Source organism: Phasianus colchicus, chromosome 1 (genome assembly GCF_987193195.1).
Source record: "Phasianus colchicus chromosome 1, bPhaCol1.hap1.1, whole genome shotgun sequence".
Taxonomy (NCBI): Eukaryota; Metazoa; Chordata; class Aves; order Galliformes; family Phasianidae; genus Phasianus; species Phasianus colchicus.
In genome coordinates, this window is record NC_143436.1 from 120,227,574 (window position 1) to 120,243,452 (window position 15,879).

The 15,879-nt window shown below is 41.6% G+C and overlaps 1 protein-coding gene across 1 annotated transcript in view; it reads left to right on the top strand.

The window, feature by feature from the left end:
• The window catches only part of LOC116232714 (uncharacterized), a 252,195-nt gene that overhangs the window by 204,673 nt on the left and 31,643 nt on the right, over positions 1 to 15,879 (top strand). The window contains exon 3 of the mRNA XM_090142048.1: positions 14,908 to 15,002. Coding sequence (XP_089998174.1) covers positions 14,908 to 15,002 — 95 coding nt within the window. The remainder of the gene's footprint in view (positions 1 to 14,907; positions 15,003 to 15,879) is intronic.

Consider the following 15,879-nt stretch of genomic DNA (forward strand, 5'->3'; position numbering starts at 1 on the left):
GCTCTTCTAAAATAAATGGTCAATTCCACTGTTTTAGCAGGGGGAAAGCCAGGTGGTTTCTGAAGGCCAGTGGAGAATGATCCTGAATGCCTGCATCAAGTCTCTGGTTTCCCACTACGTAGACTGATTACATTATTCTCTTTGAGCTTCAATCTACCCTGAATGGAAAACTGGCAAAGCATTACTTCTCTAAGGAAGGGTCTCGTACAGGTACTAATGCAGGAGGAGATTGTTCTGGATGTATTGCCCATTGCCAGGATTGTGTGCAGCCCACAATGACTGTTCATTGTAAAAATGTGTCCAGTTTGAGAGCCAGATGCAAGTTTTCAGGAATTTGTGCTAACCATTAGACTGTTAACTGCCTTTCCTCCTTAATGTGCAGTGCTCTCAATGTGGCTGCCCAGAGAAGCTGTGGTGCCCCAAACCTGGAGGTGCTCCAGTTTAGGTTGGATGGGGCCCTGGGCAGCTTGAGCTGGTGGGGGGCAGCCCTGCCTACGGCAGGGGGTTGGAGCTGTGTGATCCTTGGGGTCCCTTCCAACCTAATGCATTCTGTGATACTATGATTCTCAGTGCTAATAGGGGTGCAGAGCTGCAGGCCCTCCCCTGCTGCCATGGAAGATGTGCATTTGTTTTCCACAGCATGGTATTCCAGGAGAACCCTTCACGGCTGAGAAACCAGTACCCACACAGACAAATGCTGTGAGTCCTGCACACAGAAGCACATCCCCTGCATAGTGACCACCTCTATCTCGTCCTCATATGCCAAGTGCAGACTTCATCCTGCAGGCTCCCTGTGAACATGGAACATGGCTGAGCAGAGTGTTCATTTACAAGGGCTGTTGTCCACAGGCATTGAGGGTTTTAAGCGTGTTTCAGACTGAACTACAAACAAATCAGTTTTGTGCATTCTTTACATTTCAAATGTTCTTGTGAAAACTATGGTAACAATTACAGCTTAAAAAGGAAAAAAGTCCAAACCAAACCAAAAAAACCACAACCCTGTAGTGTAGTGGAGTAAATACACACTTGCTTTAAATTAACGGATGGGAACTGGAATGGAAAAATGTGGTTAAAAGAGCCTAAAGCAAGCAACTGTTACTGCTCATGATCATTTTGGTGCTTAATAGAATCTTCTCTCTTCATTGCCTTTATTTATAACTACATGCTTTTGTACTTTCCAGCTAATTTTGCTGCTAGTGTCACAAATGCCAGAGTCATTTTTGTAGTCTGCTTGCTTTAACTGGAAAAAAATCCAGATAGAGTCTAATAAAAAGGCTCCAATTTCTGGACTGATTTATGCACAAAAACTCAGGCTCTGAAAGCTACAGAAGGAGACCTGTACAATTCCATGCGGATTTCAGAGGCTGAAGGGCACATGGAGATGCCTATATATCCATCAGCAGGTAGTCCAAGCGCAAAGAAAGTTCAAGAGGTTGTATGGAGATTTATGCTTTAATGGAGAAAGTTTTAAAAGTATCTAGACATCTGTTTGTGTAAATGCATATTGAGCAATGCATACCAAAACAACTAAGCAGGCTAAGTGCCTAACTTGGATAATTTAAGTGGAAGTTGGGCATCTATTATATTCAGCCACATTAACAAATCTGTGCAGGCAGCAATCTGTGCCATGAGATGTCCAACATTCTGGTATACTTAAAGACTGATGAAAACAATATTTGATCATGACTGCAAACTTCAGCCATACTGCATAGCATCTACCATGGAGATGATAGACAAAGTTAGGTGCAAAGATATATCATTGTCACTGAACTGAAATCTTTTGTCTATCTTTTAGGTGTCAGCTACCATTTAGGATTACTTGGGCGGCAATGATGCACTAGAAATTCATGCCAGAGGCTATGGGCTGGTAATGGATACATCTAGTTTTCCTGGCAAGACTTCACAGATTGTTCTGCCAGAAGGATCTTTTATCCCTGGCATCTCTTTTGACCACAGCTGGCTGAGGAGAAGTTGCAGCCAATGCTTGATGAGGAGATCACCATTTGTGCATCTCAGAGTTCCCTAAGAATGGTACTGGCAAAAGGCAGGAGGGAAGGAAGAAATGAGAAGAATCGAATTGAAATACTTCACCAAGAGGCTATTGTCTTTAAAATATTTGTGGTTTTGTTTCATTACAATTTTCCTACTTCTAATTAGAATTGCATGGGCAAGTTCTCTAAGAATGATTTTGATATAAAAAGCTGGTTTTTTTTTCCATCAGCATTTTACTACAGGGGAACTGTGGTCTCTAGTCTCTTCTGTGGTCTGGGCTCATCAGAATAGACAATCAGATCATTGGGCTCCTGAATGAAGCAGTGCTTCTGAAGAGAGCAGAGGAATACAGTTCTGAGCTGAACTGACCTAAACCAAACCCCCAGCTAAGGCAGGTTCCCTACAGCAGGTCATACAGGTAGGCTCAAGATGGGTCTTGAATATCTCCGAAGAAGGAGACTCCACAGCCTCTCTGGGCAGCCTATTCCAGTGCTCACATATTTGAATATCCCAGAGGATGGTGACTCTGGTAGGACGAGCTCCTGAATCACTGGAAAAGGGCATCTTCCCCATCCAGGCTATGCACTGGTCTCCTCGTCTCTGAGCACTTCTGGCCTTCTGCTGAGAGGGAGAGTTCTTGGAGTGTCTCTCAGTATCCCCAGCTAGGTACATATCAACAGGGGCTCAGCCACAGGAATATTTTCCTTGCTTTTTCTGCATGCATAACCCAATAATTTTGTTCCTGGAGAGAAGCAGGAGGAAGCTATTTCAAACTTTTGCGATTTTTAGTCTCATAAAATTTAAGGGCACACGAAGTGTACCATTAATCCAGACACTGGAGTGAGAATATAGGCCAGCTGAGGAATCAGCTTTCAATTTTTGACAAAACTTTAGCTTTCCCAAAACAATTCTAGATAAACTCAGTATCTGACCACAATTTGTCTACAATGTCTACATTCAAATTCAGGATGCTTTCATTCAGAAACACATGATATAGGTAGAAATCATTATTATTATTATTATTATTTTCAGATGATAAACTCAAGGAAATTACAAACTATCTTTAAAAATGATAAAGGTAAAAGTGGATAAATTGATGTGATATATTCCCTAGAAATCAATACCATCCACCATTACAGCTCTCTTTCCATTTGCCCATTTCCATTGTGAAAATGATTGAGTTGAAACACTTGCAAAACAGTTTCACGAAGAGTGAGATGGAGGCAAAGTCACCAAAGGGAAATTAAAATCAACCCCCTTTATATCTGTTTCTCTGCAGCACAATTACATTTCAGTGATTTTCTTTGGCATGTTTTTATATATGACTCATTTAGGGCCTGCTGAATGATTGCATGGGAAATGCTGTGCTGTTACTAAAAGTTTCTCCCGATTGCAAACAGCAGGAAAACATAGTTATTAAAAACTGAGAAAATATCAGTATTTTTTACTGTGAAAGAACTACTAGCTATTATTAGCGCTGCTTAGAATCCATTTAACTTACTTTGCTTTCAATTAGGGTTGTGCATACAAAAAGTTAGCTTTGGGTTTTGCTGCTAGCAGAAAGAAATACAGCGCTTCAATGCAGTATTTATGGAAAAAATACCACATATCACTGTTGGAGCTAGTAAAACTGCCTGTGGCTAATGTTGCTTAATATTTGCCATTAGTCCTGTTTTCAGCAGTTTATCGCTACACAGAATTGCTCAAGCTGAAATTTGCCATGCGTGCCTCTGCCTTAGGTAAGATTTTTCAGCTGTTTCCAAGAACAAATTTAGAAAGAATAAGTAATGTTTAAGCGGTTCCCGCTTATTTGGGCAGTGTGCTGAGGAAAGGGGAACATTCAAGCTATGGTGCCTTTAGGGAAATGCTGCTCATTGCCCTCTGCCAGAAGGGTGTAGTGTAACACATCTGTCTCACTAGAAGCCACATCAGGATCTGCAGTCTGGTAAGAATAGGGGTTGCCAGGCCCAAAGGAACATAATGTGTGGGTCCGATTGCCACTGGGAATGCAAATTTGGTTATGTAGAAGGATCTGGTAGAAGAAGTAAAGCACCAGAGGGTGGTGGGCATGGAACGGGCTGCCCAGGGCAGCGGGCACGGCCCTGAGTGCCAGAGTTCCAGGAGCGTCTGGACAGTGCTCTCAGACATTGGGTTTGATTTTCTGTGATGCTTGTGTAGAGCCAGGGGTTGGACTCTGAGCCTTCTGAGTCCCTTCCAACTTGGGATATTCTGCGGTTCCATGGTTCAAAGCCAGGCCAACCTTGCTTTCTTCCCCCATAGGCAGTGGCAGAGCAGCGGGGACATGTGTCTGTTCTGTGCAGACCCAGGGTACGGTTTCCTGGCCAAGGTGCCTTGTGGTGGCTCTGGGTTCCCCTGAATGCTCAGCAACATGGTTAGTAACAGAGGATTGCTTTAACAAGTCAACCAGAAAAAAAGCACAGTGTGGTTATCCTCAGCAAAGTGATTCAGATACCACATAAATAAGAGCCAAGTGCTCAGTCCCAAAGGCAGTCACAGCTTCTTGGGGTTTGTGCCATAGCTTTTCATGCCAGGATGCCCATCACTTGGAGTGAGTCATCAGCCTAAGAAATCGTTGCTATTCTGACCCATTCACTGGCATCCTCCTTGAAAGCTGCTGCTATATATTCACTTGTCATTCCTGGCAAGCCTCCAGTCTCAGCAAGAAGCTGTTTTGACCTCTTTCTTCTCCTGGTACACAACCTGCCCGGATGACACAGAAGTTTGAGGTCAGAGCCTCTGGGCCTCTGCTCCTACCTGTGGATCATTCCTTGAACTAGGTCCTAGGGTTACTGTGGTGGAGGCATTGTTATATACTCTTCTCTGACCACTTCACGGTCAGTGAAAGTCCTGCAGATTGTGGTGAAATTGCAGTTTTGTGTTTGTCTGAGAAGCAGCTGAGGACTCCAACTTTTTCACTGGCGGATTATGGAATAAGGTGGAGACAACCAGCTCTGTCATGATTAGGAATGCGACCTGATGACAGTGTTAAGACCATTGCCTTTCGGAATAAATCAAGGCTGTGTTTAAGTCAAAGTTGTTCATAACCTTTCCAGCATGCAGAAAACAACAACAAAAACCCCCAAACCAACAACACATGAATTTGGAGTTAGCAAATAGCTGTGTAAATCACTGGTAAGGCATGAACTATGTTTCCCCAACCCAGTAGTTCATCCAGCTCACCTGAATGTAATGACCATGACCAGCTTGCCTTGTTGGACCAGGAGTCATACTAATTGCTAATTAAAGTTCCTCTTCACGTGATGTGTTATTTCATTTCTATGAAAAGTGCTTTGTTCCTTTGCTGCACAGACAAGTAATGTTCTTACAGAGTCTAACGACTAATTCATGTGTCTTTAATCATCTCTCTTTTTGAATTCATCTAATTACTTTGAGCAAAAGACTGATCATATTACTCCTCTTCAGAGTTCAGGCTATTTCTACAATTAAAGATGATATTTCTGCAATTAAAACTGACTTTAAAAGGTGGCCTAGTGTGATTCTATTTTATTATTCTTATTTCCCACTCAAAATAATTTTCTTGCTGTGAAAAGAAGGTGTGCACAAAACTGAACAGTGGTTTTATTATTACCTTACCCTATCCATTACTGTTAAATAATTTCAAACCTATTTGTAAAAACGTACAGCTTTTATATGATTGCTTTTGTGAATCTCAGCTTAGTGCAGGAGGTCTACATTCCAAATGCATCTCAAGCTGACATCAGCTGAAGTCTGGCAGACAAGCTCTGGTGGATCTTGCTCCAATTTTTTGGGATGTAACCAACCTCCTTGTCTGCTCTGTAACAGAGTCACGGGAGCCGTCAAAGGATATTTATTATATGTTAGGAGCTTCAGAGGGAATGTGTTTGCTGCAGTTCACCTACTTGCACCCACAGTCTAGCACAACCATGTGTTGCACATGCAGATCTCCTAGTCGAAGGCTTCTCAAAGGAGCTATGATGAAAATTGCAGTACCATGCTTCATGTGTCACAAGCTGGGCACCTACCTAGCTCTGCAGCCTCCCAGAGCATCTTCAGTTTTCTCAGGAACTTTCTCCAGAGAAGCTGTGTGTCAGTACCTTCTTGTCAAGATCAACTGAATAATGGGTTTCTCTAAGGTGACAACAGTCGCTTGGAACTTCGAGCACAACAGCTAATGCCACGTGGCAGCCCCTTGGTCTGCTGTGACCTTACTAAGAGTGGGTACCCCTTCCTCTTGGTTTGGCACTGAGCTGCAGAAAGTGATCCCCAGCTAGCACCTCTTTGCATAGCCCTAATGCTTTGGCTGATCTTTGAACTGGCATGGTTGAAACCACTTGAGTTTGTGCTTGATGAAGGTAATTAGATGTAGCTATAGCATAGGTATTTTTAATACATTTTATACTGAAAGTCGATCTTTTCTGTCCCTAAAGCTGACTGGAAAAGAATCATGGAATCATAGAATCATAGAATTGCTCAAGTTGGAAAAGACCTTGAAGATCATCAAATCCAACTGCAACCTAACCATAATACCCTGCTACTGAATGGCTGCTGATTTAGCAGCCCTGTTAGAGTGTGGGGATAGCCAAATAGAGGGCTTACAACTCTTCCAAAGAAAGCTTTAGAGGGTTCAGTTCACTTCAGTTATCTTAATCATCCCTCCAATATTTCACATTCCTCAGAATAGTTTATTCAACAGCTTCTTGCATTACTCAGATAAAATGGCTTGCTTGTTAATTATATGCCAGCTCAAATGATTTCTGTTTGGTGCCATTTAATATTAGCATGCTTTGATAATTACTAGAATTTAATTTATTTATTTTAATCTGTATCTGCATGTTTCACAGGTGATAATCAGTGGTATTTTTCTTTCTCTGCCCTATGGGAGACTGTTGCATTATCACTTCTCCTCTTGCTAAAATCCTGCTCTGTTCCCAAAGTGCCAATTGCATTTCCTTTCAGATTTGTCTAATTGATTGATAGAATTAAACTCAGCTCAGAGCAATTGCTCTCGACCTTTATATAGCAAGTGGGTTGATGCTTCTATTTCAGGACTGAAGAGGAGCCGGTGTTCCCAAAAGAAGGGCTGTTGTGCCAAAAGCCTGTCTGCTTTTCCCAGTAAACAGTTCTGCTTCTTCCCCAGAAACCCTGCTTCACAGACACCCTCAGGCCACTGGAGCTACACTATCACAACTCTAGACTCTGCACCATTCTAGGTAGAATCTACTTTGTATTGATTCTTTGGAAGCTTGCTGCTCTGGATGTTAGCCAAAACTGCCTGTGTCCCATCAGTATGCTACAGCGTAACGTACAAGCTTCAAAATGGATTGATGGCTAAAGTCAACACACGTTATTGTATTAAGTTCATAGCATCAGTCTAATCATTAAAAGCATGACAACAGTTTAATATTCGAACAGCTGTATCTATTTGACGTTCTAAAATCGGTGCACCTCCAGAAAGTGGGATAGGATTTCATTTGGTATTTTTGCAGGAGCTTGTTTTGGATTCATCTGCAGGTATAACATGCACTTATCGGCTGGGCAATTTCTTTCTTCTAGCATTGTGGCTGTACTGCAGACAATACTGGGATAATACTCAATAATATGAGCTTTCATGAGCTTTATAAAGTCATGCTATTTCACTTGTTGTACAAAGATGCAGTTCCCATTATAAGCTCACAGATATTTTCAGTATCTGAATCATACAGGGAGGTATTGCCTCGGGAATCTCTATTATCCAGATGCAGAAGGAAGTTAAAATATTTAAGGAAAGGAGAAAAATATCTGCCATTCCAATATTTCTTGTTATGCACAGGATTCAAACCTTTGCCCATCGTGCAGCTGTCAGTCTCTGAGAGACACAGTCTCTCTTGTGCTCCATCTAAATGAATGAGTGGTTTCTTAAATAATATATCTCCTCAAAGAATTAGATTCTGTTGTAGTGCCTCAGTTTTATGATCGTAGTAGTTTAACACTGATAACACTCTTCACCATCACACTCTTTCCTTCCAGGAGGAGAAAATGGGTTGTGGGTTGAGATAATGAAAGGGAGGTTCCTCAGCAATTACTGTCATGGGCAAAACAAACTCAGCATAAGGGAGATTAATATAATTTATTGTCTATTGATAACATACTAGAGCAGTGAGAAGTAAATCTGAAGACATCTCCCCCTCATCCACCCTCTTCTACCTCCCTCCTAAACAGAATAATTACTAGAGGTGACTTACTCATATGTCCCCCGCTTAAGAGCAAGTGAAGAGTTTAGGGAACCTCCAGAGCAGAACACAGCGAATGTGCTCTGTTCCATGATAATTCTCTGGCAACATGACCTGCAGCCTTGGAGTTGGCAACACTGGGGAGCTTGGTGTTCTCTAAGAGAAACAGCACAAAGGGTGTTGTTGAAGTCACATCCTTGGGTGAACTTTGCTCATTGTAACCTCATTATAATATTAAAACACACTTCCATCTCAAAGGCTAGCTCCCTCCAAGGTTCTCTCACTGAGCCCATACCTTTAAAAACAAAACAAGAAGATTCCACATCAGTCACAATAAAATGTACATATAACTAGAATTATTCAAGCCTCACTTGAAAGTAAAAAAAAGGTATAAAAGACTTAAAAGAAAAATAACGTTGGAAAAGATGCCACTGCAGATAAGCAGGAAGACATCACTGACTTCTAGGATAAGCTGATGGGCTGAGCCCCACCAAGGGACACCTTGGTGAGATTTGCTTAGTTGGTATGTCAAGTGTTTCGCTGGGAAACTTGGAAATCTCTGTAGAGTTATTGCATGAGTTAAAGCATTTGCAGACAGCTGTACTGTTCACATTGTTGGTACTCACACATGCTCTGCAGACAGGGCCTATGAATTATCACCAGCAGTCCGAAAGAATCTGCAGTCTGTTGCTTCAGTAAAGCCCTATTTATTAAGCTAGCCATGAAACTTCTCATTGAAGGCAATGAAACTCCACACAGGGGGACCATGTTAGTTCACTCAGATGCGAAGATGCTGAAGGTGCATCATGCTATTTGTGCTTCTGTAATTATGATAGTTCAATATCTTGAACTAGACCAGACTTATATTGGGTATCACTCAGAATCTAAACCCAGTCACCTCCAGCCTCTTTGATTTCTAAGGACAAGCTGGCATGCAAGGAAACTTATCTTCTGCCCTATTTTTTACCCTTTAATGCAACACTCCTGAGAAAGGCAGGGGAATGAGGAATGGGGGCTGAGGTCAGTTCATAGCACTTTGTTTCTGCCACTCCTCCATGGCCACTCTCTGCCCCTGCTCCAGCATAAGGTCCTTCCCACAGGATGCCATCCTTCCCAAACTGATCACATATGGGCTTCCCACATGCTGTAGCTCTCCAAGCACTGTTCCTGCATGGTCTGTACAACAGGGCCCATCCTTCAGGCACTGCTCCACACAGGTCCCCAAGGATGGCAGCTCCTTCAGCCCTTCTGCCTTAATGTGGACTCCACAATGACTGCTTGTGAAAATCTGCTCCTCTGCTCCACACCATGCTCATGGGCTGCATCGGGATAGCCGATGCTCTACTATGGACCTTTTCTGGGCTTCAGGGAGCTTCTGCTCCATTCCTGGAGCACCTCCTGCCTCGCTACACTGATCTGGGTGGCTGTAGGTCTGCTGCTATCTCATCTCTCATTCCTCTTTCCCAACTGCTGTTGTGCAGCAGTGTTTTCTTTCCTTAAGTCTGCTCTCCTATGGCCTACTCAGAGTCACTCTTGTCTCAGCTCTTGCAGCAGCAGGTCCCTTTGCAGCAGCTGGAGTGGCTCTGCTCTGACATGGGGCAGTGCTGGGCTCTGCTCACAGAAAGAATCCACCTGTGCATCTCCCCTGCTACCAAAACCTTGCCACTTGCAATGATACGTGGGGGTTGTACTTCAGTTTGGAAAAGAAGAAAAAGGAAAATCTTTATTGGTACACTCGGGAATGAAGAGGAAATAATTCCAGAAAGATTGTAAAGCTCAGACACCTCAATAAATTAAAGTAAACCTCCTTCAGTTGGCACTAGACTTCAAAATTATAGATTAAAAGGCAGGTATAGCTATTGCTCACTCTATTCAACTTTTCTCTGATGTACGTCTGTTTTAAGTTGGTAAAGTCAAAAGCAGAACTGGCCATACTTGTCCTTCACTTTCCTTGAAGGGTTAAAAAGAATTCACACTTTCATGTTGGGGCTGTTTTAAAAGTAATGTCACCTATCTCAATTGAAATAGCATGCCTATGTCCTTTGAGAGCTGTTCTAATTATAGATGTCGTGGTGTCCTTGAGCTCTGAAGCAAATGCTGTTATCCAGTTCAATATATTGCATATTATGGATGATTGTTTTATCTTTCCATCCAAAAGTACATTTTCAGCTTTTGGTCACAGGTTAACTTTAATTACATTATCTCTTCTAGAGATGAAGGCTGTATAAGTACATAAAAGACAGGCATAATTCATTTACAAGCACACATGCGATGGATTTCCTCCTTTTAAAAGTGACTCTTTCCAAGCAATGAGTTTTTATTTCCCAGGATTGAAAATCAGCTTCATGAGAACCCTTTGATCACTGTGACGGAATCAGTTTTGTATTTGCTGAATCAAATCTGAAGGTCTTGCCTGAAGAGGTCTTAGCTTTTTTGCTACATGCTTTTTTGATATAACAGTCTAAACAAATACTTCAGTATGTTGATGAAAAATTACTTTCTTTGAGTTTTTGGAGTACATAATTCTGTGAGTACAGAAATCATCTGAAAGAAACATGAGTACTAGAAAAACAATCCAAATTCACAAATGTACCAGAAGAGATATTTTTTAATATATGAAACATTTTTTTTTTTACCTATGAAACAGGTAAAAAAGTTTAGGAAATGGAAGTAATTTTGGTGAGGCTTTCTAATATGAATGATCTCTTTCCAAGCTGAAGTAGAAGCAGAAATCTTTCAAGTTCATAGTGGTGGAGAACATTTGTTCCAAGTTTAAGTTAATTATGTTGTTGAATTAATTAGGAACTGCTAGGTTCCTCAAGCTTATAGGTGACCTCCCAGTTATCAGGACTGAAAGTCTGGTTTCACTCATTGGTTTCAACATGAGGCCATTAATCACCACTTTTTCATACCAGTTCTGGCCTTCTAGGTGCTGCAACGAAAACAAGCAACAGCAATCTAGCAATTATTGAGTTTCCCATGAGCTCACACAATTACCTTCACAAATCAGACATTGACCACAAATCACCAAAAAGACAGTGGTGCATAACCAATCTCTCAGGTACCTCAGCAATTGCTCTTTATGGAGCACTGGCCCCCATCGCACCAGTGAAATGGGGCCTCCACCCACAGGGAACGTTCCTGTAGGGAGGCCAATGACACTGATTTTTTTGGCAGCTATAATAACATGTGAGCCTCTCCTATGCATTTTCCTCACTTACCTTCTTGGATCATCACAGCTACAATGATTCTGTTGCCATCATTTAACCTGTCCAAGTTCTTAAGTTATTGATCTGTGGTAAATTGTGCTGATGGAATTTGTTGTTCATGAAATTCATCTTCTTAGTTATAACATGCTTGTAATTTCTGTGCTTTCTTTAAGAATTTTAGGCATTTTTAATTTGATTTTTTTCCTCTGCTGAAAAATACCAGACTCTTAAGTAACAGAAATGCACAAAGCTTTCAGTACAGGTCACTGTCTTAGGTCATTGAGAGAGAATGAATGAATTCCAACAACTTCAACATTAAGAAATCTTAGTATCAGCAGAAAGTGTATGATATTTTAGGGACAGCATAACTGGATAGGCGCTCTGATGCCCCATCCCTGGAGGAGCTCAAGGCCAGATTGGATGGGGGCCTAGGCAGCCTGAGCTGGTGGGGGGCAGCCCTGCCCATGGCAGTGGGTTGGAGCTCTGTGATCTTTGGGATCCTTTCCAACCTAATGTGTTCTGTGAATCTATGGTAGCTGCACTGGCTGAGCTGTGCTAACTTCCCTCTCACGCTTCTCAACTGAAGCCTGGTAGCTGGTGCTGCAAGCCATGGCTCAAAACACCAAAGGCAGCTCATTCTAAATGTTCTATTTGGACACAGATTAAACTGTGAAGAGTAAAAGCCTTTATGAAATTTACTTTGACCTTTTCCAAGAAAGTGATTCAGATGAATTATGGTGGAACTATCTCTTTTGGCATAAAGTCATACCACAGAGTTCACACAATTTCCTATGTTACTAAAGACATTGTATATTCCATATATGCTAATTCAGCACAGAGGCATAGGTTTTATGATGTGTTCCGAGGCCACCAAACACACCAAACATACCTCTTATATTAACATTGTATGCAAATGAGAAATTTCAGTTTCTCAGTGTAAAGCATAGATGCATGGCTTCATAAATTGCAAAATCACTGCATCTGTACCTGGAGCAGCTAATTTTGGCTTTGTTACTGATTTATGTGACAGAATGCCACCATATCACTGACATCACAAGGCCAAATTCCACTTCACAAATATTTCACTTTCCCTAATTGCCTTTGTATACTAGTGCTATATAAGGAAGCTATTTTGGAGGGTTTGAGTATGCCTCTTGAGTAGAAATTGCTTCATTAACAATGAAATAAAGTTGATTTAGAAAGGAACAACTTTTTAAAATGATGCATACACTGCTGCACAGCTAATGTATGGACTATTAGTGAGCTGCTGAATTGTTCTAGATTAAGCAGGAAAATGATATCCTAGAGTATAGAATCACAGAACCCTTACAGCTGGAAGAGACCTTTAAAGGTCATCTAGTCCAATTCCCCTGCAGTGAACAGGGACATGCATAGCTAGATCAGGTTGCCCAGGGCCTGGTCCATCCTGGCCTTGAAAGTCTCCAGGAATAGGGCATCTACCACATCTCTGGGCAACCTGTGCCAGTGCCTCACCATCCCCACTGTAAAAGATTTTTTCCTTATATCTAATCTAAATCTATCCTCTTTAAGCTTGAAACCATTTCCCCTTGTTCTGTCACCACAGACCCTGCTAAAGAGTCTGTCCCAATCTTTCCTGTAGCTCCCCTTTAAGTACTGAAAGGCCGCTATCAGGACCTGTGAGCCTTCTCTTCCCCAGGCTGAACAGCCCCAGCTCTCAGCCTGCCCTCATGGGAGAGGTCTTCCATCCCTTGGATCATGTGATAATCCTTCACGGAAATCAATAACAGTGTTGCCAAACGGTTGCTAATCACTTTGGGATGAGGGGGGCTCTGCGCTATCTGGAACGTATTTCCCATTAAAAGGAGTAAGTTCATTGTAGAGCTGCTGACTACAGAGCCTTCAAATTTTAAGATGGAGGCTTATAACGACACATGCTTACAAGCTTTGGGAAAGGGTCAATGAAGGGAGAAGTATGAGTACCTTCCTTTCCAGTCTGCCAAAACTTCTCTGCCACCAGCAAGGGTATTCATGAAGCCTTTGGGGTTCTTCCTTGGAAACAAAGCAAGAATGAAGAGTGATGAAGGGAAGAGCAATAATCCGTATTTCAGCCCAGACGCTGCAGGTTTTGTGCCGTTAACTGTGCTTGGAGTTGGTAATGAGGTGAACTGCAAATCTTCCAGGCTTTGTCCAGTCTGTTTTATGATTTTTCAAAGAGGAGTAGGTACTCCAAACTATTTCTCTGTAAATAGCTTGTTTCTTACATAGTTGGTTGGGTTTCTGATATGCAAGTGCATGTGTTTATTCTCACTTTTCTTTTTGATACTGAATATCACACAAGCTAAACCAAGTATAGGTAGCCAGAATTTGCTTATTGATACTGCTGACAATCAAGTCCCTGGTTTACATCTGAATTACAAAAAATATTGATTCTTCACCAAAAGGTAAAGAGATCAATGTATTTAGCAAATGCTAAGATAGCATTGTATACCTTTTTCCATTAATTGCAGTGGGTAAATGACACTTCCCATTAGTTTCAGGGAATAAACAGTGTTTCTCTCAAAGACCTTTTGACTGGCAGCTGTCAAATGGTAGGCTGTGTTCACATACTTGCTTTGTCGGATAGTTTTGATTCTGCAACTGTGTTCAAAAGCAGAAAAGGTCAAACATCGGAGTCTCAATGTTTACTTGAAGAGGAAGAAAGAAATCATAATTACATTATCATATTCTCTAGACTACTGTTAGATAAACATGAAACATAGGTATTCATTTAGAAGATGAATCTAAGCCACCTTCCAAGTTCTTATTGCTGAATGCTGATAAAATAAATTCTTATGACTGCAATGATCCTTTTTGTCTGAGTGTTAAAGAGCAAGCATTTGAGAACAGGAAGCCTCTTTGCATTATTTCATGTCGCCCATTTGAGTTAGGCTATGCTCTTCAGTTTAAAAAAACAACAGAAAAACTGTTCCAGTGTTTGACTTCATGGTAAAGAAATTTTTCCTAATGCCCAGTCTGAACCTCCCCTGATGCAGCTTTGTGCCATTGCCACATGTGCTGTGTTCAGTTATCAGAAGAGATTGGCACCTCTGCAATATGGAGGCACAGAGCTGTTCTTGGCAATTAACCAAGTGTGTCAATCACTGCAAATAATGCTATGATACTAGACATCGCAGATGCACCAAACAGCTTGTTTTTGATTCTCAATCATGCAAAATTTGCATCCACTCCATATTGCTTTAAACTCAGCCTCACAGCAGTCAGTTTTCAAGTTTTCTAACAATTTGACAGCTAGCTGAGATTCACAATGATAATGTTACAACAATTAAAGTTATTGCAATTGAAAAAAAAGAAATAAGTTCTTGTGGCTATTGTACTATATCAGCCACTTTAAGTTTTAAAGAACTGATGAGGACTTGATGAATCTATTAATAGACCATATTCTCTCAGTACATTCTTTATTATTGTAATTATTATGTTATTATTATTTTTACATTGTATTTCTGTCAATGTAGACTTATCAAAGAGTGGACTGGAAAGCTTACAGGAAGAGCCAAGTTTCTGATTTCTCTGGACTCCCTCACTGGATTTCCTTATCAACGTGGTGAGAGTGAGTAAAGGTTTGTTCTCTCATGTTAAAGGTCCTGCAAGTCCACCCTAGAGAAAAAAATCTTGAGAGCAAATCATCTTTCAATTTTTAGTCTTAGCTCTTACGTAAAACTCAGAAAAGTAGCTGTCTAGTAACTGAAAACTAAAGATCAGAGTGAACCATAAGTCATAGACTCACAGAGTGTTTGAGGTTGGAAGGTACGTCGAGGTAATCTTGCCCAACCCCACCTAAGCAGGGACATCCAGAGCATATCCAGGCAGCTTCTGGAGATCTCCAAGGAGGAGACTGCATGGTCTCTGGGCAGCCTTTGCCAGTGCTCCATCACCCACAGAGCACAGAAGTGCTGCCTAATGTACAGAGGCAACCTTTTATGTTTCAATTTGTTCCCATTACATCTTGACTTGGCAGCGGTCACCACTAGGAACCTGGCTCCTTATTTACACCTTCCCCTCAGATATTTTAAGATCCCTCTCAAGCCTTTTCTTGTGTGGTGAGTCCCAGCTCTCTCAGGCTTACTCAGAGGAGAGATGCCCCAATCCCTTAATGATCGTGGCGGTGCTTCACTGCACTCTCTCCAGTATGGCTGTGTCTGATCTGTACTGAGGAGCTGAGAACTGGACCATACATGTGCAGCCTCACCTTGGCTGAGAAGAGAGGAAAGGTCACTTCTCTTGACCTGCTGTCAGTACTTTACCTCATGTAGCCAAGAATATTATTAGACTTCTTAGCAGCAAAGACACATTGCTGACTCATGTTCAAGTCGGTATCAACCAAGGACATTTCTGCAGAGCTGTTTTCCAGCTGGCTGTCCCCCAGTATGTACTGTTGCCTATGGTAGTTCCTCCCCAGGTGCAGGACTTTGTACTTGTCCTTTTTG